A 16,622-nucleotide genomic window follows, 5' to 3' on the forward strand; every position below is an offset into this window, starting at 1 on the left:
ATATATTTTCATATATGTACATATATATCAGGGGCTATTCTAGGAAAAAATATTTGGGCATCGATACATCCCCCGCCCTGGAGAAATTTAGCGGAAATATTGCCCAAATATGATCTGCGCTGTGGAAAACGGTCTAGAATATGTTTATATATATATATATAAATATATATTTATTAATGAAAAAAAAACAACTTTTTCTATGGTATTTGAAGTTTCATGCCTATACGGCAATCATCAGCCATTGAATACATAATCAAAAACATAAAAACACGCTAAAAATTACAAAATACTGTGTAGAGGGATCTTTAAAAAAGACATACTTGATGGCAACCAAAGAAAAAACAAAATATTAGTTAATCACCGGTGTCAAACCTTTCAGTACCAATGTTGCAACAAAAATAGGCAGTCGTTTTTCAAAAATAAGATAAAATAATATCAAAGCATGTCTTACTTAGAAAATGTTTATTTTCAATAAGTCTTTAAATTTCTAACAAAAAAGAGGCAACAGAGCTATGTATGCTTGTTTCAGTTTATCAGGCACTTCAATCTTTGATCTAGACATATGGGATGTAACACACATAAAACTAAATATTTCCAGTTTCCCATATAATTAAATTTTAAGTAGCCTTTAATATTTCAATTTCTCTAAGTGAACATGTCTTAAATGAACAAACAACTAAGAAGTTTGGCTTTGAAACTCTGCAAATTTCAGAAATTTTCTTGTATTGTGTTTATATATGATATTGAACTGTTATGATTTTTTGTAAGATCGTCTAGTGTTTCTGCCAAAAACTTTTGATTTGCAATGGCCATGTTTCTGTCACATTCTTTAGAGGTGTCATGCCTATACAGAATGTGAAAGAGTTCTAATTGGTAATGAAACAGTAATGCTGCCAAGTTTTTCAGTTTTATGAACTAGATAATTAAATCAATCTAAAACTTTTTATTTTATATTTTGCCTAGCACATAAACTGCAAATCAATTTGATATCCTTTACATTTGAGATAATTGATAATTTAAAATCATGTAGCATAAATCATGCAGCATAGAGCATACATCATCAGACCATCTGTGTCCAACAGTCTCATCATAGCAATAAACATATAATTTTTGAGTTGAAAGTATATTAGTATTTAAAAAATAAAACAGCTGTTGCCTGGAATAGTATACATATTGGTATCAAACATTTGGGTATTTTTTATGTGGGAAATCCAAGCAAATTACTTCACAATTAAAAGCATGATGAGTTGGAAGATATGTAGCTCTTTCCCTCTAATAAAGCATTTAAGCTTTTCTCTGATGGAGCTGGAACAATACATCCAAAACATTATTTTTTTGCTATATATTGTTAGCAGTATCAAAATCAGAAATTATTGAGTCTATTTTTTACTTTGTTAGGATACAAAAGGTACAACTTATTGATTTAAAACAAAAGTTGAAATAATTCAAGAGAAAACTTTTGTCATTATAAAAAAAAACTTATTTTATATATATGTATATATATAATTTTTTTTAAAATGTTTTTCTGTGAACGTAACATTGTTTACTAATCCAACATATTTTTCTTAAGGATAAAAGTTAGTCATGTGACTTACGCTTTTATTATCATTGGTTTACTTATAAATAACTTGGACAACTGTGTTTTTTACCAGGTAAACATTGGACAGCAGTTGTTGTTTCAAAGTTGCCTTTTTTTTAAAAATGACCATAGAACCTAAAAACATAGTTTTTTTGTTATGAATTTTTAAATTGAAATAGCTTAGTACTAAAACATCATAAAAATATATAACTTGAAATTTATAAAAAGTGGACATCTGCGGTTTTACCTGTGTGGTCTTAATATATTTATATATACACCTATATATATATATAATATTATATATATATATATATATATATATATATATATATATATATATATATATATATATATATATATATATATATATATGTGTGTGTGTGTGTGTGTATATATATATATATATATATATATATACATATATATAATATATATATACATATATATAATATATATATACATACATATATATATATATGATATATATACATACATACAGGGGCTATTCTAGATCGTTTTCAACAGCGACGACCAAATTGAGCCAGAGTTGTTAGTCCTTGGCCTTGGCTTAAGGCCTAAAATTAAAGTCTTGGCCTTAAAAATTTTGGCCTTGGCCTTAACTGCTTTGGCCTTCGCCTTAAAAAAAATACATATAGTCTAATTGATTTTGTTGAATTCTGCGCATAACCTTGGTCTATTTTTACAAAATGTGATTTTACTGTCACATCACTTGCTACTTACAGTTTTGTTAATAATTGGCCTTAACATAAGGCAAAAATTGAAGTCTTTGGTCTTGAAAATGTTTGGGTAGGCCTTGACCTTGAAACTCTTAATCTTGGCCCTAAAGCTCTTGGCTTTGTAACTTTTGACCTTGGTCCTGGCCTTGTAACGTGTGGCCTTGGCCTCGTTACTTTTGGCCTTGTTAACAACTATGATTTTAGCGCTGCCCAAATTCCAAAGTTGACTTTTTTTTTAAAAAAAGCAAATAATGTTTTTTTTGTGAAAAAATGCCTACATACAGCAAATATCCTTACAGCTGGCGTCGGCACGGGGGTATTGCTGCCCATATAATAGCCCCTTATATATATATATATATATATATATATATATATATATATATATATATATATATATATATATATATATACACACACATACATATACATATATATATATATATATATATATATATATATATATATATATATATATATATATATATATATATATATATATATATATATATATATATACACACACATAAATATATAGATAATATCGGACAAGACTTAAATTTAAAACAAGACTTGATCAAAAACTTAAAAAAATTATAAATTTTGAACATATTAATAGGGTACTGTTGTGGTTAGATTTGATAAACTTTTGGCAAAGCTTTCTGGGATCGAAATGCGAACAAACAAAATGCAAAGATACTTAATACTAGTTCTGAAGAAAATGTGTATAAAAGTGCAATAAAAAAATGTTATTAGGATTTATTCTCATCAGATTTTTGCTACCTTGAACGTTCAAGCTGGTGTATTTAAAAAAAAGAAAAAGGAATAACTAAAGATTTGATGTCAAACTTGGAAAAAAGGATGAAAGAAAAATAAAGTTTTTGAAATTATATATTTAAACAAAAAGTTTACATCTTACAGATTTTCTTGTCGAAAAAAATGAACAAAAGAAAAGAATGAAAATAATATTAACATAGATGCAAATGTATAATCATCATAACAAAGAAATTTGTAAACTCTTTATTAGTTCTGATATAAATACAGAATGCAGCATTATTGATTTTAATACTGGAAATAGCCATGATTTTATTGTTGATTTTTTGTATAATTTAGTTCTTTATTATATGAACATAAAAAAAATATAATTTTATCCCTTTAATGAATATCAATTTTCTATTTTTAAAACTTTATTGGATAATCAAACTATCAACTTTTATATTTCAGCTCAAGGAGTGTGAGGGTTAAAACAAAATCTTAATATTTATCTGTTAAAAAGCATAAGCATGTATCAAATTTTTTATCAGTGCAGCATTAGTGATGTGGCTTTATTTCAGAAGTGTGGAATTATGGAATTTATTAACTTTCAAGATTGTTTTCTTGTCTATAAAAAGATAAAAAGACTTGCTTTTACAGAAACAAGCAACTATTCATATTGCACTATTTTTAAGTGTGTGAAAAGTTTACAAAAGAAGAGGCCATGCAATCAAAAAGAATTGTAAAAAGCACAAGTTTATTTTGAACAATTCAATAAACGTATCTATTTAAATTAAAATTAAAATAAATAATTCAATCAAAAGTTCAGATTATTTGATGGAGTAATGCTTTATTTATTGGCAATAGCATATTAATTAGTTTATGTTACTTCATAATTGGTATACTTTTAACAATACTTGTGTGCTTGAATATTTTTTAAAATTTGAATTTTATTTTTACAAATTTAACTGTTTATTTATTTTGTTATTTTTTTTGGCTTATTGCAATTTTCTTACTTTTTTTTCTATTTATATAAAGATTCCTTTGTGTAATCCTTATACAAGTACTAATACAAAATAAAAGTAAATTTAAAAAGATTAAAAACCATTTTAAACAAGTTTTTTAGAGTTGAAAATTAAGCTTTCTTAAAAATTATGGATTAAAACTTATTCATAAACATTTTTCTAGATATGCAGTGCATGTGATGAAGTAAATCGTCCAGCACAATATTTTGCGCTCGTAATATTGAAATACATTATCAATGAGCGCGATTATGCGCACTCGGCATCAGGTCTTCGAGAGCGATATTCAGAGTTGGAAATTGGTTGCCATGGGCCATTCATAAATTGCATACGCAAGTAGGGGAAGGAGGTCACTCAAAAATGTTCAAGTTCGTCCAAGGAAAAGGGTGGACGATTTTTTGTTTGAATTTTTTTCATGGGAAGTCTGGGAAATCAGACAAAAAAGCTTTGGTTTTTTAGCTAATGCATTTGTCTATCTACCGAAAAAAATATGTTACTGCAGCTTTGATATTAAATAAAAACAATGAAATATCACCATTTACTTAAAGATGACTACATAACTTTATTTCCTTTTCGAAGTTGAATTAACATGCTTGATTGCAGACATTTTAAACAACAGAAACGTTTTTAATTTAATTCAAAATAAATAATAGTAATAAAAAAATAAAAAAAGATTAACAATAAAAATATTTAAAATATTAAATATTTAAACAATATTTCTTTTATTTACAAAAGATGATTTTTTAAAATTCAACCAAGTCTTATTTTTTTAATTTAAATTTTCAGTTATCATTATGACGAAACGTTTTGAAAATAGTAAATATTCTATTCAATCTGTTAGCAGTAATGACTTCATTCATTGTTTGTGCAAAATAAAAACGTTGTGTCTAGCGCATCAGTACTGTTGCTTTAATTTTTTATCTTAAAGTCACGGTAGTAAAGTTTGATTGGTTTATTTTAAGTCGCGGCTGCTAATGTTATTGGTTGATTTTAAAAGATTTACTTGTACAAATTTTAAAAAAATTGCATGATAACATTGTACGCTTAGCATTGTGGTATCTCATTGGTTCATCTTTCATGATGATGCGGGATCGAGCCCTTATTTAGAAAATTTTTTAAAATGTTTTTTAACTATATTTTATTGAAAGTTATTATTATTGTTGTATATTGAAAGTTACATTGATTTTTATTATTTACATACATTGACTGATATCGGGATAGGCGCAGTGAATGTGCATACATTGACTGATTTATGGATAGGCGCAGTTAGTGTACATACATCAACTGATTTAGGGATAGGCGCAGTGAGTGTACATACATCGACTGATTTACAGATAGGCGCAGTGGCAAATAAGCAAACTTATATACTTATTAACTAAATATTTTTTCAATATTTTTATTTTTAAACTATCATTTTAACAGTCAATATTTAGAAAGCTGGTTAATATTTTTCTGACCTTGTCAAATTCTTTTTGTTTAATCGTTTACTCAATTAGTTAACTTTTGTAAAATATACCCACCCTGAGCATATTAGAAAACATTGATTTCATTTGTTTATTAATTTTCACTTATTGCCAAAAAAAAAACTACTGATAAAAATTAAACTTTGAGTAATTAGGCTTTAAAATGTCAAATTTAAACTAAATGATCAAAATATAAACTTTCATTGTAATCAGCTATTAAAAATTTCCAAACACTAAGCAAGAATTCAAAAATTTATTGAGAGTTTGTAATGAAAACTGAATAACTTGTATTGTTATTGTTATACATTTTTTTGAGTTGTTTGTCCCCATTTTGATCCCAGAATTCTTAGTTTTAATTTATTCAATATATGCGCGACGAAAGCCAAACCTACCCTATTTTTAAATAGTTTATTATGTTTTTCACAAAGTTTAAAATGTTTGAACCATAATAAGAACTACAAAAAAAATTTATATTACATTTCCTATAAAAGACTAGATCAAAATACAATGAATAACAAATGAAGCAGAATTATTTTCTCGAATGTTTGCCAAGTAATCTAACATCTTTAAAATTTGAAAACTAAGATATTTGCCAAAAGGCACCAATATTGGATTGTAGACTAGTAGAAAATCATACTTTTTAGTGATGAATCAAAATACAATCTTTTTAGAAACAAGGGCAAGAATAGATTTAATAGATTAGAGACCAAAGAAAACCAAAAACAACACAAAATAAAGCAAAAGGAACATTAAGCATGGAACATCTGCTATGGTTTAGGGATGTTTCTCAGCACTAGGAGCTAGACCTAATCATAAAGTTATTAGAATTATGGACCATCTTGTAGTAAGCAACCAAGGTTGATATTTGACCAGGACCAGTCAAATATCACTATATCTGGTATAAACAATGTAGAGCATTTTCTTTCCTTAATTAAAGCTCATTCATACAATATCTAAGCATTCTCTTTAAGTTTTCTTACTTCAAACACTACCATTTTTTCCTGAAGCTGCTACCACTCTACATGCTGATACCTAAATCACGCTAATCTTTTCTAACAAACGTTTGATATGACGTTTTTTTCTAATCTGTATAAGATGATGTCTCCTTTTCTTGTCTTGTTAGAGTCACATCACACATCCATCTGATGATCTTCTTTTTCAGCAAATACTACAGCATATAAATACTAAAGGTTATAAAATTAAGGAAGGATATTGTATGTCTGCATCTAAATAAATAGCAAACATATATGTTTATATCCATAATATGTGTGCATAAAGCACATCTTGGAAGCTTTTTATATTCCTTTTGGAATATAAAAAGCTTCCAAGCTGTGCTTTATGCACAAAGCTCTTCAATTCCTTCTCTTCAAGTCAAGCTTAATTCTACTCCACATTTTTCACCATCTTGACCAGTTGCTTTATTAAACAGTAATTATTTTTTCATCTTTTTTACAAAAACATCACTCTTAAGAACAAATGTCCTTTTATTATTCCAAGAAAACAATGTAAAAAAGTCCTGTCTGATGTTAAGCTCTGTTATTCTCAGTTTACTAAATCTTGTACCTTATCTCAGATGTTAGGTTCTAGAGACTTTTGGTAAGTCTTCAACAGTCATTAACTAAAGTAAGTCTAACATTTAATCTCTAATTCATAGGTCTGATCTTTTTACTTCTGCTCAGAATAAGGCAGAGTTATTTGCAAAGAAATCTTACTCTAATTTGACTCTTGATTATAATGCCATACTCTTCCTGCCAGTTAAACAGATTAACCCATTGTTAAACATCCAAATCACTCTGGCTTCCAATGCTAAAGATAATTCTCAATTAAACACTTGGAGCACAGTTACTGCTCCAGACAGGATTTTCATCGTAGTCTTAAAATAGTATTCTCCAGAAAAAAAGCGTTCTCTCTTCAATTTTTGCTAAACTTTAATAAAATGCTAAATAAGTGGTTACAATTTTTCAAAAAGAAACACTAATCAAACACTAATCGCAGTATAGTTAGAGAGGTCAAAGTGTTTTCTCTAGAAAACACTTTGACCTCTCTAACTATACTGCGATTAGTGTTCGCGCTTCACTGTTATTAGTTTCTTTATGTAAAGGTTTTGAGGTTATGAAACTATTTCTTTCTCAACGCAGTAGTAAAGTTATTCTTGAAGGTCTAACTGCTTCTTTATTTCAAGTAACTTTAAGGGTACCACAAGGTTCCATCTTTGCTCCTGTATTGTTTTTTATCTACAATACTGATCTTCATAAAATCTAATGTGGCTCTTTTTGCTGACGACTCAACTTTATACTCTTGTCTTGACAGAAAATCTTCACTTTAATTGCTTAAAACAAGCAGCCAATTTTAAATATGATCTCTCTTCTGTAACAGCTCACGGCTTGCAGTGGCTTACAAATTTAAATTCTGGACTAAAAATCCACTTTATGCTAGACAACAAAACTCATTTATTTACTGCAAAAAAAATATTGCAATATCGTTAGCATTGCTGTATTAACAAATAACAACCCTTTTACTCTCAGACAAAGACTAAAAGCACATTGTAAATGTAATTAGTCCTGCTTTATCTGCTAAGTTTGAGCCACTCTCCCATTGTTGTAATGTTGCATTTCTTTTTTTTTCTACAAATACTATCATGGTCAATGCTTAAACGATCATCACTATTACAATAAACCAAAACTCATTCTTATATGGCTTCTTATTCAAAAGTTGCATCCTTTAACTGTATCTGCCCCTTCACGTTATAAAAATGTTTATTAATCCAGTTTTTTTCCTTGCCCATCTTGATGTTTTATTTTTTTATACAACCTCAGGGCTTGTGATGAACCGAGCGCGATCGCGCTCTGCTCGTAAAACGCGCCCGTAAACGGTATTTTCAAACGTTCTAGGCGCGATAAACAACGCTCGTTCAGCTTATAACGAGCGTATAAAATAACTCTCGTCCAATAGTTCGGGATCATTTTTTTATTTTCATAAAATATTAAAAAAAGATTTTTTATTAAAAATATAAAATATAAAAAGCACTACGTCGTTCTCTTTTGCACTAACGTAATGAATGAGCAGTTTGAAGTCGTTAATAGTCACTAATTTCAATTATGGAATGCGCACGTGGAAACACAATGTGAATACAAAAATGCGCAAATAAAATAAGAATAGACAATTAGAAAACCGCTATAAGAAAATTGAAACTGCAGAGTATTATTAATCTTGTGAAAATATCAAGTAAGATTTATTTGATTTATTGTTTGTAATATTCCACACATCGTTTATAATAAAAATAAATAATAATAATAGAGTAATTTTTAAATTAGTTTTTGTTTATAGAATAGGTTTTTTATTAACTATTATTTATTTTAACTCAATTTATTATTTATTTTAAAACAATTCTGTTGTTTAAAATGTTCGCAATCACATTCGAAAAGGAAACAAAGTAATGACGTCAACATTAATTAAATGGAAAGTTATTATTATTCTAATTTATTATTATTTCAAATTTTTCTTGTGTTATTTTTTTAAGATAAAAAAAATGTAATTTAAAAAAGAAATTTTAGAAAAAAATTAAATAAATAATTTGAATAAAAAATATCAAGAAATATAAAAACCATTAACCGCTAATTAAGTTTACAGCCTAATATTTTAAAATACATATATCAAAACAACGAAGCAAAACTAAATCACTAAATTATACTTGAATACTAAAATCAATGAGAAGTTGCGTTTTTTTTTGATATTATTTTTTTATAACATAAATAGTTAAAAATAAAATCGCGACCTAACAATATACAAGAAGTTTGGAAGTATAAAAAGTAGTTTCATGAGTGTGATACTAATTCAAACATTTTTTGACGAAAGAATTATGTAACAAATAAAAAAAGACATAAAAAAATAAAAAGCTTTTTATGAGCATCACCTTCAGCAATTTTCATGATCGCGCTCGCTGACGTTATTTCGAGCGCACATAATCAGGCTCGATGAAAACATATTCTAATTTTACAAGCGCGATATAACACGCTTGACGATTTTCTTCATCACAAGCCCTGCAACCTACAACTTTTTAAGTCTTCAGTTAACCGTTTCCTATTATTTTAACCTACCCTCCATTTTAAAGTAATTCATAACTTAATAGTGGTTGCTTGCAATTTTGTTGGAAGTGAATTAGAGTTTAAAAATATATAAATATATGCCAGTGTTTAATAAATAGTAAATGTAAGTTTGAAATTATAATAAAAAAAGTTATAAATTATAAATTTTTTTCTAGCCCTGGCTATTAACCCCTGCTAAATCTTATAATTTTACTGGGTCCGGGACCGGGTTTGCAAAAAGTCTTATTTTTAGCTGGGGACGGGGCCATGATATACATGGAAGATGCTATGTTGCAACATGCTGAATGGGAGATTGTATTCTTCCCAAAAATGCATTTTTCAACAGAAGAATAACCCCAAACATATGTCAAAAATGGAAAAACAATGGTTCAAGGACAAGAATATCACAGTTACAAAGTGGCCTGCACAAATTCCTGACTTGAATCCTATCAAAAATTTCTGGGAAATAATTGGAAACAAGATTGAGCATGCAAATGTGAAGACTAGTGCTGAATTATGAAGTCTGAAGGTCTGGCAAGAGATTGATATGAGAACTGTTTACTTGTTAATTGAGTCAATGCCTCAAAAAATAAAATCATCAATTAATCAAACTAAAAGACATCCTTCCAAATATTAGGCTAATTTTTAAAGTTTTTTTAAAAAATAAGAAGTTAATTTTTTGAATTTTTAGCCAATCTTTAATCACTGATCTGCTATTATTCATTAAAATTTTACCAATTAAAAAAAATTTGACATAACATTTAATGTCCATAATTTTTCCTTGGTGACCAGAGCTGTAGTCTTCTCTGTTTGAAATTTAACACCAGCAAACCAAAAAGCACTGGATGAATGGTCATTATTAGGCTGGCATGTGTAATTTAAAAAAATCATTTTTAATTATTATTTGAAAAAATAAACAGTGAAAAAATGCTTTATTTAAGTCTTAAATTAAAAAATTATAATAAAAATAGAAAAAAAAATTCTATTCTAAAATTTAACAAATTCTAAACAAAAAAATAAAAACAAAAACAGCAGAAAGGATATTTTGTTAAAATTCTTTAAAAAATAAATAAAATAAAATTGGCAAAACAAACATTTTATTTAAATTCTAAATAAAATATTTTGTACAAAATAGTTTTATCACAGTTTCTTGTCTAAGTATTTGATGACCAAAAATGATGTTGTAATTGAAATGAAACCTTGTATTTCTTTGCATGCGGGCAAGCATGAAAAGGCTTAAGTGTAAAAAGTTGTCCAAACAAAGAAGACTGGAGCTAGAGATTAAAGATCCTTTATAGTAGTAATTTGTAGTTTATAGCATTAAGAGTATTTCAAATTTTTTAGTTTACAAGATTGAGATTATTCATTCAAGCTGCTTCATTGCCAGATCTGTTTCTATAGTAACTGCCCTACTTATTTCAATTACAAAATGTGTCGAATCTTATTTTAATTCCTAAAAATCTTCTGATATATTTTTTCAAAAGTAATTTAAAATGAAAATATAAATGAAAAAATTGCATGAATTTTATCTATAAGCAATTTGAAATTATATTTTTTTAACAAAATAAATAAAAAAAAAATAAAAGAAACTTAAAGAAAATGCAGATGTTAAGTAATAACTATTTTAAAGTTTTTATGATTTTTTTTAATAATGAATTGTTATTTGCTGACACAACTTAAATTCCCTAAACTTATTTCTCTATGCCGCAATCTTGTTCATCAAGGTTTGTGTTTCTATGTTATAGGGTTAAGTGACAGGTGTATTATATTTCAAAAAGATATTTAAAATATATATAGAGAGAGAAAAGTTATTGAGGACAGTTTTTAATTTGCGATTTTTAGTTAATTTGACTTAATTCTTTAATTTTTAATCAATAAAATGGCTAGGATTGTTTCAAAGTTTTAGTAAAATATACTATGATGCTTCTTGTAAAAAACATTGACAAAAAAAAATTAAAAAAAAATTTATTTGCAAAATAAAAAAATAAAATAAAAAAAACTTTTTTAGATCAGTTCATGCCATATTTTACAGAACTTTACAAAACATTTTTAAATTTGACTTAAAATCAATATGAATTATATGCAATAATTCATAACAATTGGATGAAATGGATGTAATAAAACAAATTGGATAGATGATTCAAGCAATCAAAGTTTGGCAAACTCTATCATAATTAACTATTGTTAGAGTGTTATAATCTATGCTGTATGTCAAATATATATCTATAGCAGCAATATTTAGCAGATATAATTTTCCATAAAAAATAATTTAAAAAAAATAATTTTATTTGTCTCTTGTGTTAAAAATATCAAAAATGATTAAAAAAATTGTTTATACTTTTCAAGTTGAAAACATATCCAAGCAAAAAGGTATCGTGTCTGGATGTTAGCATAAGAATTTTTTTTTAACAAACCATAGGCTCGATTTGTGTGTCCAGAGCGAAAATAACATGTAGCTAACAAATGCAGCACCTCTTCACTGGAAACTAAAAAAAAGTCTCTTATCTATTATAAATACTTATGCTACAAAAAATTGTAATTGTAATTAATTATACTTTAAACTAATGATAATAAACAAATAAATTTAATACATGAAGTTTATAAAACAATATAAAACAATAGGTTTTTAAAATTCATTTTACACCTAAACTAAAAAGTTGACATTTAGTTTTTAATAAAACTTAAACATAAAAATTATGCATTTAAAGTATTAAATCCTTATCAACAACTTCCTCACTAAAAGGTGCTTTACAAATAAATTTGCCAACATGAACCCAAAGAATGGATGCCCTATGAATAGAACTCATTGGATTGGAAGCAAAAAAGTTGCTTAGGTAAGATTTATAATCTTATTTACAAAAGCTTATTTTCGTAAACTGTTGTTCCACAAACAAGTAATATTCAGCTTAGGCTAAGTACGGTGAATACTGGAGGTAATACCAACCAGTTAAATTCCAATATTTTTTGTTTTATTAATTCCATAGCTTTTTACTTATGCTTTTCTAGTTCGATATAGTAAATCTGTGCAGAAACAGCTGCATTGAAATGAGGCAATTTTTAATACACAATATTACGTTGACCCACCAAAATGAAAGCATTATCTATCTTAGAATAAGTTAAGGTTTCAGAGTAAGTATTAAGTTTTGAGTACAGCTAAGCCATTGGCACTTATTGATTTTATGATTAACATATACTATAACTTCTCATAACTTGTAATATTGTCAAGCCAACTCATAATGTGCTATAAGTTGGCTTAAGAAAAAAAGTCTAAAAATTGATTTTGCTGAATTCAAAATCAAACAAAAATGAACCTAAAGACCTAGTTTTGAGCAAAAATCAGATTTGGGTCCATCTACCAACTCTGAGTTATTTTTATAAAAATGTTCGATGTTTTGGCATGCGACAATATTTCAAGTGTCTTCTCTAACAGAATAGCCTATTTTGTATTCATATAACAAATAATGCCAAACATGAGCCTTGGAATTTTGTATTTTTAAAAATAGTTTAAAATATGTTAAATAAATTGTTAAATAAAAATTTACATAAGTACTGAAACACTTTTTGCTGTACAACAAAAAAAAAAAGAAAATCCATTGTTTAGGGTTATATTTGCGGTTGTGAGAGATTGATTTAAATTTAAATAAAAACAACTTTTGAGAGCATACAGAGTTGTTAAAATATACAACCCAAAAAACTAAAATTATTAAAAAAACAACCGAAAAATTGAAAAAATATTGAAGAAAAAACTACAAAATTAAAAAATGTTGAAGAAAAAACTGCAAAATTAAAAAATGTTGAAGAAAAAACTGCAAAAATAAATAATGTTGAAGAAAAAAATGCAAAAATAAAAAATGTTGAAGAAAAAACTTAAAAATGTCAAAGAAAAAATTAAAAAAAAAACAGTGATAAAAAACATGGTGGACAGATGCCTCATTAACTAACAAAGAAAGTTATTCACTTTATAGAAAAGACCATAAACAAAGTGTAAAGCAATATGGTGTATAATAGAACGTGGTATTGAAAGCATATTAGGTGGCTGTATTTACTGTATTGCAGATAGTAGTTGTTTTATTGTGAAAATATGGTCAAATCATTTAAGTATGCATCAAATTTAGTACACAGCAAGAAATACAGTGGTTTTCTGATATGCAATGTCATATGATAAAATGGAATGAAGGTAATATAGGTACAAAAGTACAAAAAAAAGAATCAGCTCAGTTATTTATGAATTATTTAAGCAAAAACTACATATTTCAAAATGCAATTTTACCAAATTTTCAAAAAAATGTCAGTTAAACAACAAATGCTTTAGACTCAGTACTAACTGATTCTTGTAACAGAATTTATATGTTAGAAAATACACCACCCCTTGGTAATTTAGAACATGGCCATCATATATTGAATTTTAAATATAGTGTAATGGATAAAGTTACCAATAAAAAAGACTAACAAACAAAATATCTGTTTAACTAAAGTAAATATAAAGAATTAAGTAAATACTTTAATAATTATGTTTAGGAAAAAGAGTTTGAAACCTTAAGCGTTGATGAAAGCTATTTAAGATGGCTAACAATCCATGAAAAAGGTTGTAAAATGTCTATCCCTCAAAATCAGCAAAACAACCAAAATATTAGAAAGATAATATCATAATGGTTAAATAAATACCTAAAATTAAAGTTAAAAGTTAAAAGAAACTAATGGTACAAAATCAAAGCTGCAGGTTTTAAAAATATAGATGTTAAAAATTAAAAAAATCTTAATAAGATATTAAAAAAAGATGTTAAAAAAGTAATTATGGAGCATGAACGTAATTTAGTAAAATAATCAAAATCAAATATTAAACTTATATACTCTGATATAAACAGTAAAACTAAAATAAAAAACACTATTAGAGTCATAAGAGATACAAATGGTGACATTACAACAGATGGTTAAACAATATGAAATGCATTAAACACATTTTTCAGTTCAGTATTCATAACGGAAAATAGCAGTAACATTCCATTATATGAAAAAAAAAACCTTTCTAAGTTGTCCATACCCAAAATTCAAGAAATTATTAATTGAAACAAAAGCAAAAAAATTAAACACAAATATATCAACATGTGTCGATAAAGTACATCCAAGAATATTGAAGGAGTGCATACAAAGTTTATGTAAACTATTAAAGTTAATATTTAATCAATTATTCAAAAGTATAACTCTACCAAACTTATGGTTACATGCAAATACAACACTATTTCAAAAGAAAGGTGACAGACTTAAATCAGCTAACTACAGACAGATTTTATTAACGCCAATTGTATGAAAAGTCATGGAAAGTATTATCAGAGATGAAATAATGAAATATCTTAACAATAATAGTTTAAACTCAGTGCACCAACATGGTTTTGTGAACAAAAAAAAATTGTTGTACAAATTTACTAGAAACATTAGATATTGTCAGTAATGCATTTGACAATAATATTCCAGTTGACATATTTCTAGACTTTTCTATGACATTCAATACTGTTCACATGAAAGATTGTATACAAAATTTGCTGGATACAGTTTTATTGGTGATTTGTTGAGCTCTTCTAAAAAATCAGTTACAACAAGTTGTACTTGGAGAAAATATTTCTAAATGAACAGATCTTATAATTGGTGTTCCTCAGGGATCAGTACTTGGACCATTATTATTCACTTTATACATTAATGATATAACGTTAAATATAAAAAACGAATGTAAACAACATGCAGATGATACAAAATTAATATCTATACTAGATCATAGCAGCAGTACAGAAGATTTACAAGAAGATCTGAACAAAATGGTCCAATGGACAAAAATTTTTGCTAAAATTCAATAATGACAAGTGCAAGGTTATGCATATTGGAAAAAGTAATCCTAAAAACGAGGACGCGAGGAGAAATAATTCCTAAAAAAAAAACATGCTACTAAACTAATAAAAACAACTTTAGAAAAAGATCTTCGTATGTATCAAATGACCTTAACTGGAATTACCAAATTAACTATACAGTCAATAAGGTTTACCAAAAACGAGGCCTAATAAAACACTATTTTAAATATTTAGATTAAAGAAATATAAAATTACTATTTACTTCATTAGTCAGACCTCATCTTGAATATGGATTACCATTATGGAATCCACATTTACAAAAACTCAATATGAACAAACAAGTCCAACAAAGAGCAACTCGTATCCACAGTTATTAGACTCTATACACTGTAATGTGTATCACAGCTTGTTTGTTTATTTTATTTATTTATTGTAACTTTAAGTAAATAAATCAGCTAATATATTGAAAAAAATAAATAAAAAATAAAATAAAAATGAAATAAAGTAATCTTTAATAAATTTTATAAAACAATATATATTCTTTATCTGCTTATTTTACTTCATCCTAATATTGTATGCTATAATGTAAAATAAATTTTAATGAATAGATTTCATTTAATTCCTCTACCTTCAGCATACAGTCTTTCAGCTAAAAATATGGCATCCTTATAACAATATGCATTAAGAGCATGCCAAACAGCTACCTGAAACATTATTTTAGAATATCATATATTTTGCATAACATCATTTAAAATACAAATCAGTATATACAAAACAACTTAAATTAAAAATGAAAACCTTCAGAGGCTCCTGAACAACCATTTTTACCAAAGTTATTTTTTTGTAGAAAATTAAAAATAAAAAAATTAAAATCAATTTTACTGCATTTATAATTTTTCTCTGTTGTTTTTTTTAATGATAAACCTGAAAAAAATAACAAAAAAAGCAAAACAATATATATATATATATATATATATATATATATATATATATATATATATATATATATATATATACATATATATATATATATATATATATATATATATATACATATATATATATATATATATATATATATATATATATATATATATATATATATATATATATATATATATATATATATATATATATATATAAGTT

The 16,622-nt window shown here is 26.4% G+C and overlaps 1 protein-coding gene across 1 annotated transcript in view; it reads right to left on the reverse strand.

Annotated features, from left to right (window-relative positions):
* LOC100197596 (cell division cycle protein 27 homolog) overlaps window positions 1–16,400 on the reverse strand; it is a 60,792-nt gene extending 44,392 nt beyond the window's left edge. Inside the window, exons 1-3 of the mRNA XM_065799765.1 lie at window positions 16,275–16,400; window positions 16,105–16,180; window positions 11,975–12,122 (exon numbers count right to left, since the gene is read on the reverse strand). Coding sequence (XP_065655837.1) covers window positions 11,975–12,122; window positions 16,105–16,180; window positions 16,275–16,298 — 248 coding nt within the window. The 5' untranslated portion in view covers window positions 16,299–16,400. The remainder of the gene's footprint in view (window positions 1–11,974; window positions 12,123–16,104; window positions 16,181–16,274) is intronic.
* Between the last annotated feature and the right edge of the window lie 222 nt (window positions 16,401–16,622).

Source organism: Hydra vulgaris, chromosome 06 (assembly GCF_038396675.1).
Source record: "Hydra vulgaris chromosome 06, alternate assembly HydraT2T_AEP".
NCBI lineage: Eukaryota > Metazoa > Cnidaria > Hydrozoa > Anthoathecata > Hydridae > Hydra > Hydra vulgaris.